Raw genomic sequence first — 21198 nt, 5'->3', positions numbered from 1 at the left:
TGAGAGCTGTCAATCACAGGCTCCCATCTCCTGACTCTGACTTTGCCATACAAATCCAGCTGAGCCAATCATAGATCTTCTGTGAAGTTTGTCCTGCTGGAACTTAAGAAAGGAAGCACTTTGGGTCAGCAATATGACTCAGTGAGTGAAAGCTTGCTCTACAAACCTAATGACATGAGATTGAGTACAGGAACCCATGTTAAAAAAAAAAAAAAAGCATAGTCAGGAGGCAGGAGTGGTGCCTCAATGGCTAAGAACACTTGTTACTCTTTCAGAGGACCTGGGTTTGATTCCCAGTTCTCACATGGTGGCTCACAACTATCTGCAGATCCAGTTTCAGTGAATCTGACATCCTCTTTTTGACTCCACAGGCTCCAGGCACACACATGGTGAATATATATATAGAACACTTATACACATAAAATAAAAAATAAAAAAATATTTTGAAAGAAATGGACACAGTGGCTTGCATCTGTTAATACTAGCATGCCTATAGCAAGATGGAAGGCAGAGACAGGAGAATCACCTGAAAGCTCATGGGCCAGGTAGCCTGGAGCACATAGTATAACAGAAGCAAGAAAGACCCTGCCTCAGCAAGGCAGGAGGAGAGAACTGACTTGCAAAAAAAATTGTCCTTTGATCTCTACATGCTCATCATGGCATGTGTAAACTCTGCTCACACATCACATACATGCACTGATAATAAATAAAATAATAAGGAAAAATCCTGTCCAAAAAAAAAAAAGAAAAAGAAAAGGAAAGGGGGGAAGGCAGCATCTTCTAAAAAAAGTGAGAGCAGGGCTCATATATGAGGCTGGGATGCTGACACTGTCCAAGTGTTTTGAATGGAAGGCTGGGGTGAGAGAATGAGGCCAACACTGAGAAGAAGAAAAAGGAAAGAGGATAAAGCTCCGCAGTTCCTCACTCCAGTCACCCGCAGGTCCAGCTGTCTGTATAGTTTGGAATCTGTGCCAAGAAATTCCTCAGCTAGTTCAGCTTGAGTGTTTATCACACACCATCAAAGAACCTCGACTAGCGGCCTCTATCTGGCCCCCAAATCCCTCCTTTGACAATGTCTGCCTCCCTGTCTCCCTCTTTTCCTGGAAATACATTGAGGAATAGAGTCACAGTCTTGCTCATCTTCACCATCGCTGTCCACGTCAGCAAATGTGAGTCCCAGAAACGGTGGGAGACAGAACTGCCAGTGAGGGTCTCTGCCTTCCAGGTGCTTCTGTGTACATCAAAATACAGGAAATTCCAAGGGCACCATGCTCATGCTGAGCACAGAGCTTCTTTGGAATGGAGCATACATCAATCACTCCATGTGGAGTTTTTATAGAACACAGATGCTCATGGCTACAGAATATCCTCACCTTTTAGTACCAAACATCCCTTTCTTGGAAAACCGTCCACCCCTCAGGACAGAAGGGTTTTTCCTTTATCTTAGTTACTATTTTCAATAGAGCATTGTCTTTGTGAGATCTTCTTCACCCTGGACCACTCTTAAATCAAGATCAAATCTGCTTGGCCATTTCTTTCTGGATGCCATTTGCAAGCTTAGCCAATTTCCCTTCCCAGAGCCTAGACACACTCAGAAACCTCCCATCCCCCAAGCCCCACTCTTTCACAGTGAATACTCTGTCTCCAGACAGATCCTATTCCAGAATGCAATCTGGGAATCTCCTGTCTGAATGCCTTCCATATGTTTTCAGATCCTATTTAACGTCAATGGCTTTCAACGAATTAAATATGAGAAAAGGAAAAAAGAGCATTACATACATTTCCAAAGAGATAATCTGTACTCAAAGGTATGCATTTAAAAATGGGAGACATTTAGCTACAGCTGTGTATTACTTACTTCTCTCATCACTGTGGTCAAATACCTGGCAGAAGCAGCTTCGGAGCACAGAGCATTGTTTGCTCACGGTTTCAGTGGGTGTGGTCCAGCCCAGAGGGGCAGACATGGCGGCTGCAACAGCTTGGGCCATGGCAGTGGAAGCTGGCAGTGCAGCTTGTTCACATAGTGGCAGAACGTGACGCAGAAAGCGTGGGCCAGAATGAGATGCATTCACAGCCCTCAAGGCCTGTCCCTAGCAACTCAATTCTTCTTCTAGCTAAGTCACACGTCTCAACCTCCCAAAACAGTGTCATCGACTGGGGACCAAGGCTTCAAACACATGAGCTTATGAGAGATATTTTACACCCACACTGTAAGAAGCTAGGAAGAAAACAAGGACTCAAAAATGGGTAGTGTCTGGAATCCCTGTGGGAGACAGGGTTGTTCTTGGTATTTTACTTCTTTATTTGTTTTTTGAGACAGAGTAGCTCAAGCTGGCCTCCAGCTGATATTCATCCTGCCTCACCTTCACAAATACTGGGATTATAGGCATGCAACCACCATGCCTGGCTCCTGTGTTCCTTATTACCTTTCTTCTGTGGGCTCTGGCCAGACAATCAGATATTCTGAGGCCCAGCTACCAGCCAACAGTATCCAGACTTCCACTGGGCAGACATGCTGGTTGTGAATTCAAATGGCTCACCTAGAGAACTCCACTGATTTATGGGTAATCCTTTTTCCTACTTTCCAGGGATACATTTTTCTTTCCCTTCGGTCTGGGATGATAGTTCATCGTTATCTGATTTCTTTCCAAAAACTTAGTGGCTTAAAGATGATTTATAATTCCTCCCGTTCTATTCATCGGGAATTCTAGAACCTGCCGGGGTAGTTTTTCTATTCCACACAACGCCAGAGTATCCTCACTCTGTTGTTTCCAATGTCAATGGGCTGGGCTGAAGGCTTGAGAAGTCTTTCCTTACCTGCCTGGAGCTTCACTGCTCATCCATGGGGCTGACTGACTTCTGCAACTTCTGGTTGTTTCATGAACATTGGATTTTCTTTTACATGGTAACCAGCTTTCCCCAGAGATAGATTGATGCTGCTAGGCCTCTGAAAGGCTAAGACCAGAACTAGCCAAACATAATTTTTACCACATTTTGCCCATCCAGGCAAATCACAAAGTTATCCCACACTCAAGAGGATGAAGAATAGGCTTCAGCTCTTGATGAATGGAGTGTCGTGTGCATGCTAAGGAGCCAGGAAATAATCATGATCACCTGCAGAGACCACCTGCCACATGCCTTTTATCAGGTGTCTTTCTTAAAGGTATAATGTACTTGCTCATTGTTGGTCTTAGAAATGCCCATGTGGTCCCAAAGAGGTCATCTATTAAAAGCAGCTTTCCTTTGCAGTCTCATTCTGCCAAGTTCTCATGCTACAGTCTCCATCCTGAGACCCAACGTCTTGACATTGACCTCATTTTCCTGTTGTAAATATAAATCCAAATGCTGAACCCCAAATTAATTATTATTAAACCTTACTTATTTTTTTGTTTTGTTATGATAAGGCTAGCATATGTGTTATTCATATGCACGATATATTATATAATATATGCCTTATATTATCATATACATACCATATATATCATATTTATGTCTATATCATGAACATCAGATATTTTTACATGATAACTAGCTTTTCCCAGAGACAGATGGAAGCCAACAGGCCTCTGAAAAGCTAAGACCAGAACTGGCCCATCACTACTTTTACCATGTTTTGACTATCCAGGCAAATCACAAAGCCATCCCAGACTCAAGATATATATATATATATATATATATATATATATATATATATATATATATATAATTATTATATTGAGATGAATTATAAATCATCTTTAAGTCACTAAGTTTTTTGAAAGAAATCAGATTTTATATATATATGTGTGTATAATCATATATATGAGATATTATATATGTGATAGAATATACAGCTAACCTTTTTGACCAGGGTTGACAGTTTTTTTTCTGCAGAGAGATAGATGGTATTTTCGGGTTTTAGGCCATACAGTCCTTATTGCAACTACTCAACCCTATCTTTTGCCAAAAGCAAACATACGTGTTACATGAATCTGCATGCTTGTGTTCCAATACATCTTTATTTACAAAAGCAGGCAAGTGACCACACATTGTTTTGGGGCCATAGTTTGCTGTTTACTGCTTTAGACCAAAAAGATAAGTTTGCCTTTCAATTTATTTTTTTCTAATGGCTAGCTAATCACTTTTTATCAGAAACGCACTTCTTTTAACCTATAACTGAAGGTATTAATGTGACCAGGAATAAAATATTCCTTTTATGCCCATAGTCATGAAAATGCAATACATCTTTAAAACATGTTTACAGGAAGTGTCTAAAGTAGCCACCAGATGTTCCTCCTGGTAACATTCTGTGTTAGTTAGCTCTATCATTGCTTTGAGAGACTGGAGAGATAGCTTAGTACTTAAGAGAACTTGCTGCTCTTGCAGAGAACCCAGGTTCAGTTCCCATCACCCTCATGGTGGCTCACAACCATCTGTCACTTCTGTTCCACAGGATCTGCCTCCTTGAGCACCAGGCATGCACATGGTACACATACATACATGCAAACAAAACAGACACATAAAATAAAATACATTAAAAATGCTAATCACTGTCATTGCTTTGATAAAGTACCTGGCAAAGCACCCTAAGGGAGAGTTGTTTGGCTCACAGTTTGAGCTCAGCCCGCCAGAAGTCATGGTGGTAGGAGCTTCAGGCAGCTGCTTCAGAGTCAGGCAGAAAGAGAAAGGCGTGCTGGTTTGCATCTTCTAATTCAGTTCAGAACCTCACAGGGATGGTGCCACACACAGTTAGGGTAGGTCTTCTCACCTCAGCTAACCCAGTCTAGACACCCCTTCACAGGAAGGCCCAGGGGGTTATGTCCATGGTGACTCTAAATCCAGTCAAGCTGACAGTCAAGCCTAATTAATCATCACATTTTGCATCTAGTCTATAGGTTGACCAGCTCTCCTTTCCCACGCATCTCTGTCTGTCTGAGTCCCACCCCTTCATCTGGGTTTCTGTGTGTGTTTCTGTTTATAGGCTCACTGGCTCTCGTGTCCATCTTTGTGTCGTCTGTCTCCAGTGTTCAACCTCTCTGTATGCATGTACCCTTCTCTTCTTGCCCTCTCCCTCTGCCCCTCTGTGTTTGTTTTGGTGTTCGTTTGTTTGTTTGTTTGTTTGTTTGTTTGTTTGTTTGTTTGAGACAAGGTCTCTCTACATGGCCCTGGCTGTCCTGAGGCTCATTCTGTAGACCAGGCTGGCCTCACATTCACAGAGATGTACCTGCCTCTGCCTCCCAAATGCTGGGATTAAAGGTGTGCACCACCATACCAGGGCCCCTGCTTCTCTCTTGACTAATGTCAGGTAGATTTTTTTTTTCACTATTTACTTTTTTAAAAAAAAAATCTGTTCTTAATTCTCAAAATAGATACGTTACGATATCTTTCAAGTCTAAAAATCTTTCTATTATATAAAAAGAGATATGGCATGTAAATTGTTTAGCTTAGTACCTGGAACACAGTAAACACTTGGGGGTTGCATGCAGCCTTTTATCACTCTGTGACTTTCTAAGTAATTTTTCCCCTCACATGGATCACAGTTACCACCACAAAAAAAAAAAAAAAAGTAGATCTTCTGTCTCCATCAGTAATACTTTGTTATTCTTTCTTACCTCTACCCAGGATATCAACTGTCCACATCTTCTCTGTCCTTGTTCTGTTTATTTGGGGAATTACCAAATTGGAGAATCAAAGACAACCAGGAGACTGTGCCCAGTGTGCCTTTTTGTGCAGCCACAAGGAGATACTGTAGGGCCTTCCCTGCCCTCTGTCCACTCTGAAACTATGTATTGAACACTTGGTGTACACGGGGTGGGAGAAATGGAAGCGGTAGGCATGTCCTGCCCTCTTGGCTCTCAGGGTCTACTGAGAGAAGCAGGCAACAGAGAAGAGAATGGGTAGCTACAGGAAAGAGGATCCGGAGTTTGGAGACAGAGAAGGCGTGATCTCTCTGAGGAGCTGCCTTTTAAGATGAGACCTAAGAGAGGAGAGGAGCCAGCTGTTGGGGCAAGCGGGAGGAAGTAGGGTGGGCATGTACTAGGCAGGGAGAGTCAGCCAGCAAAGTGGACAGCAGAGGGGCCAGGCCCCAGACCCAGTGAAAGTCACTTTATTAGTTGCTTTTCTCATCACTGGCAAAAATCTGACAGAAGAACTTAAGGGAAGAAAATTTCCTTTTGACCAATAGTATCAGAGAATGAAGTCCATCAAGGCAGAGACAATGTAGTGGAGTCACTTTATGGTGCAGGACAGATTAGCTAAGACTTGTTCACATTTTGGAGGATTTGGGAAGCAGAAAATAAGACCAGAAGGAGATCCTGGCTTAATCCTCCGAGGCCCACTCCCACCTCCAACAGCCATGCCCTCCATCCCAAAAGTCCCATAGCCTCCCGAAACAGCACCACCTGCTGGAGACCAAGTGTTTGAGCACCTGAGCCTGTGAGGAACATTTCAGACTCAAACCACAGCAACTACCCAAGTTTCTGGTAGGTGGCTGGCCCATACTGGCTTACATGTTAAAAAGATGCCTTTGACTATGGTAGGAGATCAGATCAGTGGGGCATGTGAGTGAACAGAGACACCCCAGGGATGGTGGCAAGCAGTCAGGGAGGAAAGAAAAGAACAAAGCTGAGATATTTTGGGAGGTAGAAATGACAAGATGGGCTGATGGATTAGATGGGAAGACGAAGGGGAGGGAGTTCTGAGGCTGATGCCAGGCTTCTGGTTTTAGTGCCTAGGTGCCCATTTAGGGGAGGGAGAGATGGAGCAATCAATAGTTCCATTCTGGACATGTTCCATCTCAGCGCATGAGGGGAGATGTCAAGTAGGCAGTCGAATATATGAGTCTGAGCCTGAGCTGGAGATATGAATTTAGGCGTTGTCAGTCATGGGAATGGATATGATCAGCTAGTGAAAGGAGAGAGAGAAGACAAGAGAGCCGAAGGCCAGGCCTGGAGACTCCAGCCATCAGAGGGTACAAATAGGAAAAGGTACCCAACAGTGGGGGGAACGGAGAGGAAGCTGGAGAGAGAAGAAGATAAGACAGAGCCCATTAAGGAGGCTGTCCTATGGGAGAGTGGAGGCCAGTTGGGGCATGGCCACAGTGCCACTCACATCAAGAGGCCAAAGGTAGTAAGAACAGACAGAGCCTCCCTCTATCTGAGAGACACCAGTGACAGCAACTAGAACAGCTTTATGGACCAAGGTTGGATGAGAAGATGAAATGCATGATGGGAAAGTGGAGACCACTTATAAAGGCAGCTCTTTTAAGCCGGGCCTTTAATCCCAGCACTTGGGAGGCAGAGCCAGGTGATCTCTATGAGTTCGAGGCCAGCCTGGTCTACAGAGTGAGTTCCAGGAGAGGCTCAAAGCTACACAGAGAAACCCTGTCTCAAAAAACCAAAAAAAAAAAAAAGAAAAAGAAAAAGAAAGACAGCTCTTTTGAGACACTTGGCTACATGAGGGAATCAATAAAGCAATCTACCTACAGAGGCTGAACAACCAAGGCTGGGATGTTTGGGAATGAGAAATAGTAGCATGTTTAGAAACCAGCTACTTGATCACCAGGGAGTGAAAGGTCCCACCTCAGGTTTGTTGTGATTTTTTTTAAATGATGTGAGCTTACAATTGTGTAACAATTCACAGTTTATCAAGTGTTGTCACACACACTCTGACACTCCTCAAGGCTGTCCTCTGAGGTGTGAGCAGCATTGAGCTACAGATGAGGAAGCTGGAAACTTAGAGGAACTGAGTGACAAGCTCAAGGTCATAGTCAGCATGTACCCCCAAGGCTGTGTTGGTCTAACCAAGCTGGCACACCCTTTGATATTAGACACCGTAGCTGCCTTTCCTGGCTCCATTTAACTGTGCTTCGAAGCCCCCTTGGACTTCTACAGATGCCCAGTTCTCTCCAGCAAGCGTCAGAGAAAGGAAGCATGCGGCCTCCACATTTTGCCCAGGCTCCTCACTGTGGGGACTGACGCCACAGAGGGACTGTGGATAAGTCACTTCACCTCTGTGCTCCAGTGTCCACATCTGTAAAATCAGGTTGCTGAAGGAGCAGCAGCCCAGGCTTATCATGAAGATGAAGTGGGATTTCAACGTGCTTGATACAGAGTTTGCAAATGAAGACTGCTCTCTGAAGGCTGCCCAGGATAGCTTTGATGTGTTCCTGCTTCACCTCTCCCCCTCTCCCTCTCCCCCTCACCTCTGCATATATACCTTCATACCCTCATCTCTATACACACACCCTCCCACCCTTACAAACAAACACATACCGTCACTTACACATATCCTCACCCCACACATGTGCCCTCCCACCCTCACCTCCGTACACACACAATCTCACTCAGAGACACAACCTTACTCTCATCCCTCATCCCTCTTACCTACACACACACACACACACACACACACACACACACACACACACACACACACACGGTGGTATTTTATTTGTACTGAAATGTGATTTTAATTGTATGTTAATAAATAAAGTTGCCTAGGGGTCAGAGCTATTAGAGCCATAGCAAGAGCATGGCGGTGGTGGCACATGACTTTAATCCCAGCACTTGGTAGAGAGAGCTAGGTAGATCTCTGTGTGGTTAAGGATACAGCCAGCATTGGAGACACACGCCTTTAATCTCAATACCATAGAAGACCTGGAAGTCTCTACAGACAGGCAGTGACGAAGCAGTCATGTGTTTGGGTTTACAACCAATGGGAAGGCAGAACAGAAAGACTACATAAAGACAAACACACAGGAAGTAGGCCTCTTTCGGAGAGGTAGGACCACCGCAGGAGGAAGGGTAAGGTTTTAGCTCTGAGCTCTGACCTCTTGGCTTTCTTCTTTACATTGGTTCTGTGTTTCTTATTTAATAAGATGGTTGGTTACGTCTACACACACACACACACACACACACACACACACACACACACACACACCTTGCTCTCCATTACTACATCACCTCCACTCACCCCCCTGGTCCCCTCACTCCCCTTCTCTTAAACCTTCCTGTCTCATCCTGACCCTCCACCTCCGTTCCTCACCCCCTCACCTCTCACCACCCTAACATCCACACGTACCATCACCTTCATCCTTACACCCCCGCCTCTCATTCCTTCACTTTTCATTTCTCACCCCTCGCCTTCCCATCCCTACCCCTCACCTCCACACACACTCTCTACCCCCTCACCTTTCCTCCTCACCCTTACCCCTCTTCCCCCTCTCCCCTAACCCTGTATCCCTGTGTTCTGTTTGTGAGTACCTTCTGCTGCTGCATGCTCTAGGCATCGCACACGCAGAGACTCACAGCCGTCTGGACTCCAGCAGCATGCACTTAATGAAGGGAGGGATGTGGAAAGACACCTCTGCCCTCTCAAGAGCAGGCCAAGGCAAAGACACTGCAGGGTATCCGGAAGAGAGAAGGTCACATCTAGTCTGGCAGGTGGAGTAGACTCCACACAGGAAGGGGCCGGGAGGGTGGGGAGAACATTCCCCACGGAGCAAGTGGCTGCAGCTGAACAAAGACACAGGCGCAGCCAGAAAGGGCAGGCCATCTTCGGGGGCTGGCGAGGAAGCAAGCTGTAACAACAGCTCTCTGGAGGGGTGGGAGCTTTTCCTGGGGGTGGGGGCGCTGGGAACAACAGCTGTGGGGCCATAGGGCCAGCCCAGGGTGGCCTGACGGGAGGGAAAGGCTGGCCACAGGGAGCATGGCTCCAACACAGCCTTGCCCCGAGATTGTTCAGAACCCCACCTCAGAACAGACTTCATGTCTGTGATCCCTGGGGAGGTGTGACCAGACTGTCAGACCTCTTCCAATGCCCATGTAGGTTTGGGGAGGTCCCATGACATGTGCTAACTGTGTAACAACCAAGACTGACCCAGCCTATCTACTTCTCCCCACAATCCCCACAGGAGGCACCCTGAGACTAGCACCCCATGATCTTCCAAGAAGAGATGTACAAGGGCCACTTCATAGGATCAAAGAGCGTGTGCCCACTCCAGATTATCCCAGATTCAGGATAAAAGGGCTAGCTTCCAACATGTGGAGAGGCCATGTTCCCTCCCCTCCTGCTGGGTGGCTCCAGGGCATGGCAAACATCTGGGACACTCAAGAGGCAGCAGGGTAAAGAGGGTATCAATGCTGAACATTGTGTGGAGACTCTCCCTCCCCCCCTCCCCATCTCGGGAGAAGGACACTGGCTTTGCCCATCTTGTAAGCTTAGTCAGACCCCTGGGCTCACAGACTTGCCGGGCTGTCCCACTCCAGCTTGGGGATCGCCAAGTGTAAGATAGAAAGCCTCTACATGGGAACGTTCTGGTGTAATGTGAGAGGGCAGGTCCAGATGCACGCCCCGGAGCCACACTCGCGGTCTCCTCGTTTGGTCCAGTTTCTATCCTACAGGAGAGAAGAGTGGAGTCTGGAGCCAGGCCACCACCCTAACTACAGCAGTTGGGGCCTCCATGAAGCAGCGGTCTCAGAGCGGAAAACACTTTGCAAACGATGTAGAGTGCTGTTGCAATGTACGGTTCTTTTTACCTCCGCCGCTGCCTCACGTGAAGCTCGTGTTCATTCCTCAGAGCCACGACTTTGGGGAAGCTACCAGGGAAATAAACATGGACAGGACTGGGCGGTGGCATCACAGGCAGCAGGGAAAGAGCATGGAATTCCTGCCCTGAAGAGAGAAGCCCAGTGGCTACCCACAGGTTGTGAGACCTTGGACCTCACTTGGCCTCTCTGACCCTCAGTTTCTTTTTCTGAAACACCCCCTACCTTTTCCTGTCTGGGTTATGTGGGGCTCGAACAAGACAATGAATGGCGGTCCTCTTAGCGAGGCCGACATCCGGTGAACACTGTGGTCTGACAAGGTGGACATAGTGTGATAGAAGGGCGGAGGGCCTGGGACTTTCAGGACCAGTATTTAGCATTCAAAAGTCACACCCCGGGGGGTCGGATCCAGCTGCTGACAGTGCTGGAACCCAAGCGTTCTGTCTCCCACCCCGACGTGTCTTTAAAGGTAACGTTGCGCCCTTGATGTTCAGCTCCCAGACACACTTCATCAAGGTGTCTATGGCACACCCTCCCCTCACCGGATGCTGACTCAGCCCCCATGAGCTCCATCTCCCCTTTCTCTCTATGGGTGCCAGAAGGCTCTTGGCCAGCCACCAGCATCCCCCAGACTTCACTGGCTTCTGGTGACAAAGGAGAAGGCCAGGTTGGATCTGATCCAGGACTAAAATGTCTCCCGAAGACCTAGGCGAGCCGTCTGTCTTCCCTGGGTCATCTAAGTCAGCGCCCCACTTCTCATGGTAGGCGCACTCAACTGTAAACACAGGTCAGCCCCCAGGCCCCAGTGAATGGGGCGTGTGGGTTTCTCTGGCGATCCTGGCGGGTCACTATTCTGGGCACAAGGCATCCTGCTTGGCCATGCCACCTGGGAAAATCTTGGGTACCCTCAATTTGGAAAGGTAATGGGAAGACACTGAATGTGGGACCCTTGAGCCCACAGGACTTGGATGCGAGCTCAGAGATTTCACCCAGTAAATATTTGCTGAGCACCTACTGTGTGCCAGGTGCTGTTCTAGGTAGTAGAGCACAACATGGAGGAAAGGTTCTACTCTGGTGGAGCCCACATTCCAGTGGAACCAGAGAGAGCAGGGGAAGAGGAAGAAGACAGACTGGTAGAGCTGTGGGCAAGTTGGGGACAGTGGACGAGGAGGAAGTGGGTAGAGGTACAGATCATAAGGAGGCTTGAGGGAGGCGGGGGGGGGGGGGAGCCCGTTGTGCGGCTGTCTAGACCAGCATCCCACATGGAGAGTGTACAGCAAGGGCAAAGTCCCTAAAACAGATGCATGTCTGGGGCTTTGGTGTGACTAGGAGGCTGCATGGGTTCAGGAGAGACAGGCAGTTTCAAACTCTGTCCCAGTTCCCTAGAAGAAGATCCAGCAGGTTTGCCTGGTAACCCCCGGATGCATTGGTCGTCTGTCATCCCGGGTGCCACAGAGCTGGTGGTTCCTACTAGCAGACAGTTGTCTCAGCTCTCAACAACAACACAGGCTTCTCCAGGGACCACTCACAGGGGTGCTCCTGGGAGAGCAGAAGGGTGCCTGGGCACAGGCACCCTCACTGATCAGGCAGACCTGATACTGTTTGCCCTCAGGAAGCACTCACCACCTCTCTGAGCCTCAGTTTCTCTGACGGACCTCATCTGTTTCTCCTCTGTGAAGTGAGTGAGTAGCAGCATGGCTTCCCATGCCAGCCTCCACCAGGATTTTCTTAGCTGTCAGGTTGTTAATGTTAAGTTAATGAGGTCATCAGTGGGAAATCGCCTTTTATGGTAAAATGGACGAAGTAAATGTCCGGGAGGTGTTTCTTCAGCCAGGCCCTTAGTTTAGGGATTGTCCCTAGCTTCCCAGTCCCCTCAACCAGCCTGACCCTGGGATTGTATTCTACATGACTCTGATGCACTTTTCTCCAGCCTCACTTTCTTTCTGAGCTTCCTGAGACAAGGCTCCTTCCTGTGCATGCCAGGGACCAAGTTACACGGAGCTGCAGTGGACTTTGAGCCCATTGCCCTGCTCCAGCGAGCTGGGTGGACCCAGCCACTCACCCTCAAAATCCTCTCCCTGTTCCTTCTCCAGGTACAACGGCCCCAACCTGGTGTTGAAGTACGACCGAGCCCAGAAGCGGCTAGTGAACATTGCAGCCGATGAGCGCAGCTCACCCTACTACGCACTGAGGGACCGGCAGGGGAATGCCATTGGGGTCACAGCCTGTGACATTGACGGGGATGGCCATGAGGAAATCTACTTTCTCAACACCAATAACGCCTTCTCAGGTGAGGGTCAGGTTGCCGGTCTTCTTCCTGCCCCAGCTACCTCTTCTCTTCTCTGACAGTCCTTTCTCAGGCTGCTCTCTGCTGCCTCCAGGATCTCCCTGTGCTGGGCAGAGACCCCAGGATGAGCCTTCATCTCCTGTGATGGGGCTTGAATTTTCATCCTCGGGACCCTGGACAGGGACAGAGGGGCATGAAAAAAAGACAATCTTCTCCCTCAGACTGGTCATCCTTTTCTCCTGCAGCCTAAGACACCCTGCCCCCTCCCCTCCTCCCCTCCTCCCCTCCTCCCCTCCTGCCATCCCACCACTGGTCCTCCAGCTCATCCCCACTCCCCTACGCCACTTCTGAAGTCAACAGATGTCCCTGGGTCAGTCCCATGCTACCCTAGGCCTTTCTCAAATGCTTTGTAGTCCTAGAGTTTGCCTGTCAGCTTTTAGACTAGTGCAAGGGTTTCTCCCACTGAGGTGGCAGACTGAGCCTCTGGATGTCAGGGCAGTGATGGGGCCGCAACTCTGAGAGAGGCTGACCTTGAGTTCTCAGAGCCTCCTCCAGCTCTTTTCATACTGCCCCGTGCATCATCCCTGTTACCTGGGGGTCTCTGTTAATGCATTCTGGCTCCTCAGGTCTAGGGATGAGCCTGTTGTTTCTGACTGCTCCTGGGCTACCAGGCGAAGATGGCCCAGAGACCACAGGGAAACTGATGTGTCCGTCAGTGGTGGTGGCTAATATAAAGAAAACCTCATGTGTGCCAGGCCCTGACCCCCAGCCCTCAGAGCTTTATTTCAGGCTGCCCACAGCACTCTGACTAAGAAGGAATCCGTAGTCTTACATGGAAGAAACTGGGGTGCTAAGAAGCTTACTCACCTTGAAGTCCCTAGATTCAAACCCAGGGTCCCACCCCAATCTATCCTTTGCATCAAGACATGCTACAGCTCTTCTCAACCCTCTGTCCCCAGGGAACCTGTCTACAGTAGATACTCAGGATCTCAGAAGTTAGGGGCTATATTCTTGGGGCTGCAGACCCTTACCCCTGACCCACATTTTCTCAGACCTAAACCGTACTCACTAATAAGCCCACTCCTGTAACATCTATAGAGCATCCTCAACCACAGCACCCCCTAGAGGTGAGGTTGGGTATGCACAGGACAGACTCTTGCTCTAACCTGTGGTTCAGATTTCCACAAACAAGCACCGTCCTGAGCTCTCCAAGGTCCTGGGAGGCTACAGTGCCTGGCTACGGGACCTTGCCCCACAACACCCCCCATCAACACACACAGACTTTCCCCCGCTGCCAGTCCCAATCCAGCATCCAGCCCAGGCTGCCCCTGGAGTTTGAATTCAGCCAGTTGCATGAATGGGAGGTAAAGAGGTTGGAGCCCTGTGCCAGGGGCTGGGGTGGGCGGGCTGGCTGGCTGGTAGCCAGTCTTGTGCCGCCAAGAAACAATGAGCCACAGCCCCGAGTGGTGTTTTATGGGTTTTCATCTCATCTTGCCACCGAGTGAGGCCTGAGAGATGGTAATTATCCCAACACAAATATCAGGGCATGATTACCCAGCTGGATTTACTGCCCTCTCTCCACCAAGCTGAGATTGGATTAGGACGCGATTAATTGATGGGCTGATCAACTCTTTAATGTGGGGCAAGGTCAGGAAAAGAGCAGAGTCTAGGATGCCTGCAGAAGGGACAGGTCCCCAGGAAGGCCCTGGAAGGCTAGGAAGCAGGAACAGGGACAACTGCCCTAATTGGGCTCTACCGGCAGGATGCCAGAGAAGGGAACAGCTTCCCCCAAGCCGAAGCACCTGGAGGAGACCCTAGGGCTGTCTCCCAGGCAGCAGCCCCTCCCATTCTTAGAGCACTCACTGTCAATCCCAGGGTAGAGGCTCTGTAGAGTTTCCTGGGGAGGGGGTGTGACAGCCTCCCGCTGAGCTGGCACATTCAGATCAGGCTGGAAGTAGGCTAGGACCCCTTATCAGACTGTGGCACTCAACTCTCAAGTCTACGCTGCAGCCCAAGACGATGGTCACTACCTGGGAATCATGCCAGTTCTGTGTCAGCCAAACAGTGAGGGTCCCCCACAGATGTACCCATTTCCCAGACAAATTGCTAGTGACCACCTACTATGTGCCAGCACTGTTCTAGGCACCGAGGATGCCTCAGTGTGTGGAACACAGGAGTCCGTCTTCCAGAGGTCTGTGTTTTTCCCGGTACAGCTTGCAGCTTCTCTCAGCATCCGGCATCCTCTCCCAGTCCCTGATCTCTAAGACCCATGAGAGAATGCCCCTATACTGGTTACTGTGTGACTCCCAGTGGCCCCAGCCAGGTCTTTACTATCCCAGGAGCTTAATTAAAATTGAATAATAATTAAGTCTCAGGAAGAGAAGGTGAATGAGCCACTGCCTCAGAAGAGGAAAGCCAAAAGAGATGTCAGGGGGAGGCAGGCCACACAGAAGACCTGGCCGTAGGAGAGGGGTACCAGGACACCTGGAGGGGCAGAGGCAAGGACAGCAGTGCCCAGCGGCCTCAGCCCCGAGTGCACACCTCCCGATGACCTTCTGTGGGTTTGAGGGATGTCTGTGGGTTTGAGTTAATTTTGTAGTTGAGTGATCCATTGATTCATCAACAGGGGGTGGGCATGGAGCAGGGACATTTGTGCCATGTCAGCACTTCCTTGGGTCCAGCCCAGACAGCACTCAGCCATCGCCACCCTGCCCTCTGTGGCGGTCCTGAGAGCTTCTCTGGGAGCCTTAGCCAGCCAGCGAAGTCACGTGGCCTGTGGGGTGTTGACAGTGTCTCTCCCTCAGCCAGCTTTCGGGATGTTAGTACTGAAGTCCCTGGAAGTGCCTGGGTGCCTGCAATGCCCTCTGGGAGTCAACCCATGCAGACTTTCCTGGGTGACCTTAGACAAGATCTTGACCCCTCTGTGTTCACTCATCTGTACAACAGGAACCATACGGACCTGACAAACTCCTGCCTCCAGAGGCTCCAAGACCATATTCAAGGTCCTTCTGGTTACCTGCCACCCTTCCCGGTGTAGCCAAATTGCTGGGCTAGCCTTCCCCCATTTCTCTGACTTTCTACATCTTTGCCTGAAGTTCAAACTTGCTGTTCTTTCCGCCTGGAATGCTTTTCCTGCTGATTTTCCGGACTCACCCTTCAAATAAGGTCTCTCTCAGCACCTCATCTCAAATGATGCCCTGTATCTTTAGCTGGCTTATTTGCCTTCCTGCTTCTCACTCCTGTCTGAAAGGGGGTCGTAGGCTAGCTCTGTCCGGCTCTTTGTCACTTAGTACTCCGGAACCCATGGAGGTGCCTCTCACTTAGCATCAAATACAGACTCTTGAGTGGACAACTGGAATCAAGGGTGAAAAGATCTTCCTTTGCACTGCATTTGCCAAACAGCCCTGACAGCATGGGGTGATGCTGTGGCAGATGGGGGTCCCAATGGGGCTTGGCTCAAGGCTGGAGAACTGGAGAGGGACCAAGAGAAGAGGAGAACTAACCACACTCCCAAGAAGGCCAAGGCCCGGAAACCCATGAGTGCTGAACTGACCTGGAAAAAGGCCAGCCAGGGTGCTCCCACGGGAGTGTGCACAGGACAAGGAGGGGTCGAGAGGCAGCCAGAACCTCCCTCCACAGAGCCCGGGACCTCCTGAAGTTCATGGGCAGAGCCCTCCCCAAGGAGATCCCACCCTGACCCACCCTGGCTACTTCACCACCTAGCCCTGACGGGTCGTGTGCTGGTGGGCGGCTCAGTACCAACTATGGAGCCTTCATTTACTTTCTTTTCCACCCACTCAGTAGCGAGCATCCGACTTCTGTGTGCATGGTACTATCGCAATCCACATTCCTGGAGACTCCTTGGGAGGTCCCACCCCAGCACTTATTTCTGTGACTCCTCTTGGAAAAGTGTACAGCCATGTTTTTGGGTGTGTCTTGTCTTCCTCTGAGGACCTCTATTTTGGCCCTTATGCTTGAACCTATATTAAAATATCTCCATTAAAGCCCAGCTCGGCCTGGAGAGATGGCTCAGAGGTTAAGCGCACTGACTGTTCTTCCAGAGGTCCTGAGTTCAATTCCCAGCACCCACATGGTGGCTCACAATCATCTGTAATGAGATCTGGTGCCCTCTTCTGGTCTGCAGTCATACATGCCGTATACATAATAAATAAATCAATCTTAAAAAAAAAAAAAAAAAAAAAGCCCAGCTCTGCCTTATAGACCTCCCCTTCTTGTGTGCACACGGCATGCCCTGATCACAGTTCTGCCGTTTGCATTTCCAATGCACTTTGGATATTAGCTCACAGCAGCATACAGAAGGATCTCACATCCTTTTATGGCTGTATAGTACTCCTGTGTGTAGACTTATCATTAGCGGAATCACCCCTCTATGGGGAAACACCGAGATTGCTTGCAATTCTTTTCTCCTTACAAAGAATGTCACTTAATGAAGGAGTTCGTACAATCCACCATTTCCCATGATTGTGCAGATATTGGTAAGATAAGCTTACAGAAACGGAGTGACTGTGTCAAAGGAATATATATACACACATAGCTCAGAGTGCCAGATGGCCTTCCCTGGGGACAGCGCTTACCACACTGCTTCCGTGTCCGATGAGCAAACACTTGCCAAGGCTTACCAACACAGTGGTCCATCAATTGTGTTTTCAGTTTTTGCCAATCTGAGAGGGAAAAAATTGATTTCCAAGTGTAGTTTTAATTTTCATTTTTCTTAAATGAGTGAGGCTGAGAATATTTTTATATATTTGACTCTCTTGTCTGCTCCTAGCCTTTGCCCATTTTTTTTCCTATTGACTATTGGTCTTTCCTTATTGATCTGGAACACCTCTTTATAAATTAGGAAAATTAGCCCTTTGTCTGAGACACACATTACGCTTGGTCTCCCTGGATTGTCTGTTTCTCTCGTCTTTGCTCCTAGTGGGTTCTGAAGCCCACTGTGAAAACTTCCACTCTCACGCGCTCAGATTGCTGACTCTCCCTTTACAGCTTGTGGCCTGTGTCGCACCTAGAGGGTCTTCTGCAGGGACACTGGTAACCTCCCAGGTGTCAGTTACCAGCTAGAGAGGAGGAGAAGGACCTGGGCAGGTTGCACTTCCAGCCTCCCCTGCCTACACAGCAGATGGGCCATCTGCTCTCTGGAGAGGCACCCCTCCTTCAGCCAGGCTGGCTCCAGCTGCACCCAGAGACCCGGCACCTCACTCCCCATGGTGTGATGCTGGCCTGGCAGCTTTGGGATCAGCTGGAAACTCAGAAAAACACGGGTTCTCTCCAGCTTGACCCCACAGCTGCTAGCCCAGAATCCATGTTGCAGTCTTCAGGAGCTTCCTGTGCCCCGTGAAGTCCAGGGGGTGTATGTTAGTGTATGTCATCTCATTTATTTCTGAGTCTCCACCCTTCTCTGCCAATCCGCCCTGAAATGGATTCTCGGGTCTCTGCATCCCCAGCCTACTTTCCCTTAGATTCAGAGTCCCGGTTCTCAGCTGTCCCAGCTGGGCCCCATTTCAAAGATGAGTTCAGAAGCTGGTGCTCCCTGGCCAGTCTGTATTGTGCCTCATCCCGTGTGGCCAATGAGCAGTGTGCCTGGAGAGAGGCTGCCAGAGCAGCACCATAGAGCAAGGGAAAAAACAGGTGTTGGGACACTGGTCTGTGGTCTCAGCACTGGGGAGGCAGAGGCAAGGTCAGGAGTTCAGGGTCATCCTTAGCTACATAGTGAATTTTGAGGATCGCCTGGGCTATATGAGAGCATGTTTTCAAAAACAAAAACTGGGGACTAGGGAGATGAATCAGTAGAGTGCTTCTGAGTTCAATCCCCAGAACCCACATAAATAAGTCAGGTCCCAACACCAGGAAGGTAGAGACAAGCAGAACCCTGGCGCTCACTGGCCAGACAACCTAGCCCACTGGGCATGCTCCAGGCTGGAAAGAGACCCTGTCTCAAGAGGAAAACAAAACAAAACAAAAACCAAAGTGGACAACTCCTGAGGAATGACAGCCGAAGTCGTCCCCTGACCCACACATGCACCGCACACACAAACACTCATGAATATTGGGTCCCAGTGTTCCTCACCGTGGTCTTAGCTGAGGACCAGGAGCTTCTCCCATGAGCCTTGTAACAGTGCGGGGGAGGGCTGTGCCACATCATGCCAGTTTGGAGCTGGGCACTGCCATCGCTCAGCAGCTGTGCAACCTCAGGCACAGGAGTTGATACCTGAGCCCCAATTTGTCTGTGTGGCCTGAATCGTCTTGGGGAGATTCTGGAGGAGGCTAAGGATGCTGGCAGAGGCGCCCTGCAGAGTTTCCCTCTTCACTCTGGGGTAGAGGGAGGAAGAAGGGGCCAAGAATTCTACCAGGGACCCTGTGGGCCTGATCCATTCTTTTGAAACACATGCTTTGTCTGAACTAGTTCTCTGTCCCCTGGGGCCGTCACTGCTCTGCTGGCTCTCCATTGACTAAGTCTTGTGAGGCATTTGAAACTTAATGTCACTGTTGCCCCCTGGGAGGCGGTTTGTTGAGGACTGGCCTGGTCATGCCCTATAATTCCCTGGAGGAAGGGGAAGAACTGGACAGAGATGATCTTATTGTTTATGGTACTTATCCTGTGCTGGTATTATTGGAAGCACTTTGCAGACATTAACTTATAACAGCCTGATGGAGAGGCAGCCATTCCCATTATCCCATGTCATAGCTAAGAGAAGGACAAGTCCATGGCTCCCTAAGATCAACCTTTGTGCCTAAGAGCTCCCAGACTCACCTCTGTGACACTGACTGACCTCCAGAGACCCTCCCTACCTTTTCCTGGGCCCACTCTTTCAGTGTCTCCTCCAGGGACTCAGGAGAGCTTCCTTCATCCTCCCACATTACTGACAGCCCTCCTCTTTCTGAGTACCGGCCCACTTTGGTGTGGGGCCCCGGGGCAAAGTGCAGCTACCAGAAGCCAGGAGGCAAGGCCCACTTCAGCACTGACTTGGGCCAGGGGCCAGGGCTGGGTGTTTATTGCCTGTGCCATCGACCTGCACAGCTTGCTGTTTATCTGTCTTCCTGACACACCTAATTACCCAGGTTGCAGCTGCCAGCGCGTTTGCTCTTCCTAAATCACGGGCTCCCAACCCTCCTGTCGCCCAGGCCTCCAGGCCTCTGCCTGCAGAAGGGCTGCCATTGATTTTGCCGTTCCCATTTATGATCTACAAGGCTCCACATCACTGTTGCACATTTTACCTTAATTAGTTTATTCTTCTGGGCATCTCTGGTGAGCCTAGAAGCCATGAGACCCAGTGAGGACGGACCAACGGTACAAGATACCCAGATTCCTTGGCTACCGAGCCCAAAGCCTGTTCAGATTTCAGCGGCCTAGACGGTGACTTGCTGAGCCAGAGCCAGCATAGCTAATGGGCAGTCTCCAAAGAAGGCTTCCATGGCCACGTACATCTGGGAGCGGCTGGGCTCAATAAAATTAAGTAGACAATTTGTTTCGATCTTTTCAAAGTTTTAATAAGTTGATATCTATTGAGAGGCTTCAAAGGTTAGGCAGATACGCAGTCTTTCCCAGACTTGGAGGATGGTGGAATTCTTCCTCCAAGTGGCTCAGAGGAACCAACGTTGCCCGCCCAAGCTTTGGTGGAACGTATTTGATGTCATTTCAGGAAGTGGGAGGAGCATTAAGTGGGCCCCAGTGTGAATGAGATGGGCAAGGGTTGCTCTCTGCTGGGGAAGGCTGGAGGCCTGCAGGGGCCATCTTCAAAGCCACCCCAGCCCCCCACCTCACCCTCGGCGTCTAAACACACCGGCAAGCTGCTGCTGCCTCACATAGCCCCCCCCCCTGGTGACAGCAGCTACACCCTAAGTCATTTTCCACAGATCTGAAATCCAGAACATTCTGGAAGCCTCCAGCACTTTTTTTTCCCTTAAGTTTGTAGAAAATTCACTAGATAACAAAACCTGTCCTGAGCTGATGTGAGCTATTTATAAGCTTTATTTATCCCACTTAATGTGAATATTCATGTTTCACTGCAGAAATATTAATGTGTTTAATTATGGGGTGCCACCCCCAGTCCCTGCTGGGGGTGTTATGTAATCAACAATGTTCGTACCATGTTTCCTTCCTAGAAGATGAAGGAAGAATCTGGGTTTCTAAACACACTGGGCCCCGAGGGATTTCACAGTGAGGGGCTGTGTCCCTACGGGGGTGCAAAGCTATCATGGTGTGCTCTCATCCTGTCTGAACTGTGACCAGACCGCACGTGTGTCTTCACACGACTGCCACAGTGACACTGTGAGCAAGGACAGCTATGACTGTCATTCTCAGACGAGGAAAGTGAGGCTGGAAAAGGATAAGGAACTTTCCAGAACCTCAGACTACACGCATGT

The 21198-nt window shown here is 49.4% G+C and overlaps 1 protein-coding gene across 3 annotated transcripts in view; it reads left to right on the top strand.

Annotated features, from left to right (window-relative positions):
* The window catches only part of Crtac1 (cartilage acidic protein 1), a 144107-nt gene that overhangs the window by 80036 nt on the left and 42873 nt on the right, over positions 1-21198 (top strand). For all 3 annotated transcript variants that reach the window (XM_028888852.2, XM_028888855.2, XM_037206985.1), the window contains exon 3: positions 12620-12816. In XM_028888852.2, the coding sequence (XP_028744685.1) occupies positions 12620-12816 (197 nt within the window). The remainder of the gene's footprint in view (positions 1-12619; positions 12817-21198) is intronic.

The sequence above is a fragment of the Peromyscus leucopus genome, chromosome 1 (assembly GCF_004664715.2).
Source record: "Peromyscus leucopus breed LL Stock chromosome 1, UCI_PerLeu_2.1, whole genome shotgun sequence".
NCBI lineage: Eukaryota > Metazoa > Chordata > Mammalia > Rodentia > Cricetidae > Peromyscus > Peromyscus leucopus.
Note: the sequence above shows the minus strand (reverse complement) of the source record. Positions and strands in the feature narration are given on the sequence as shown.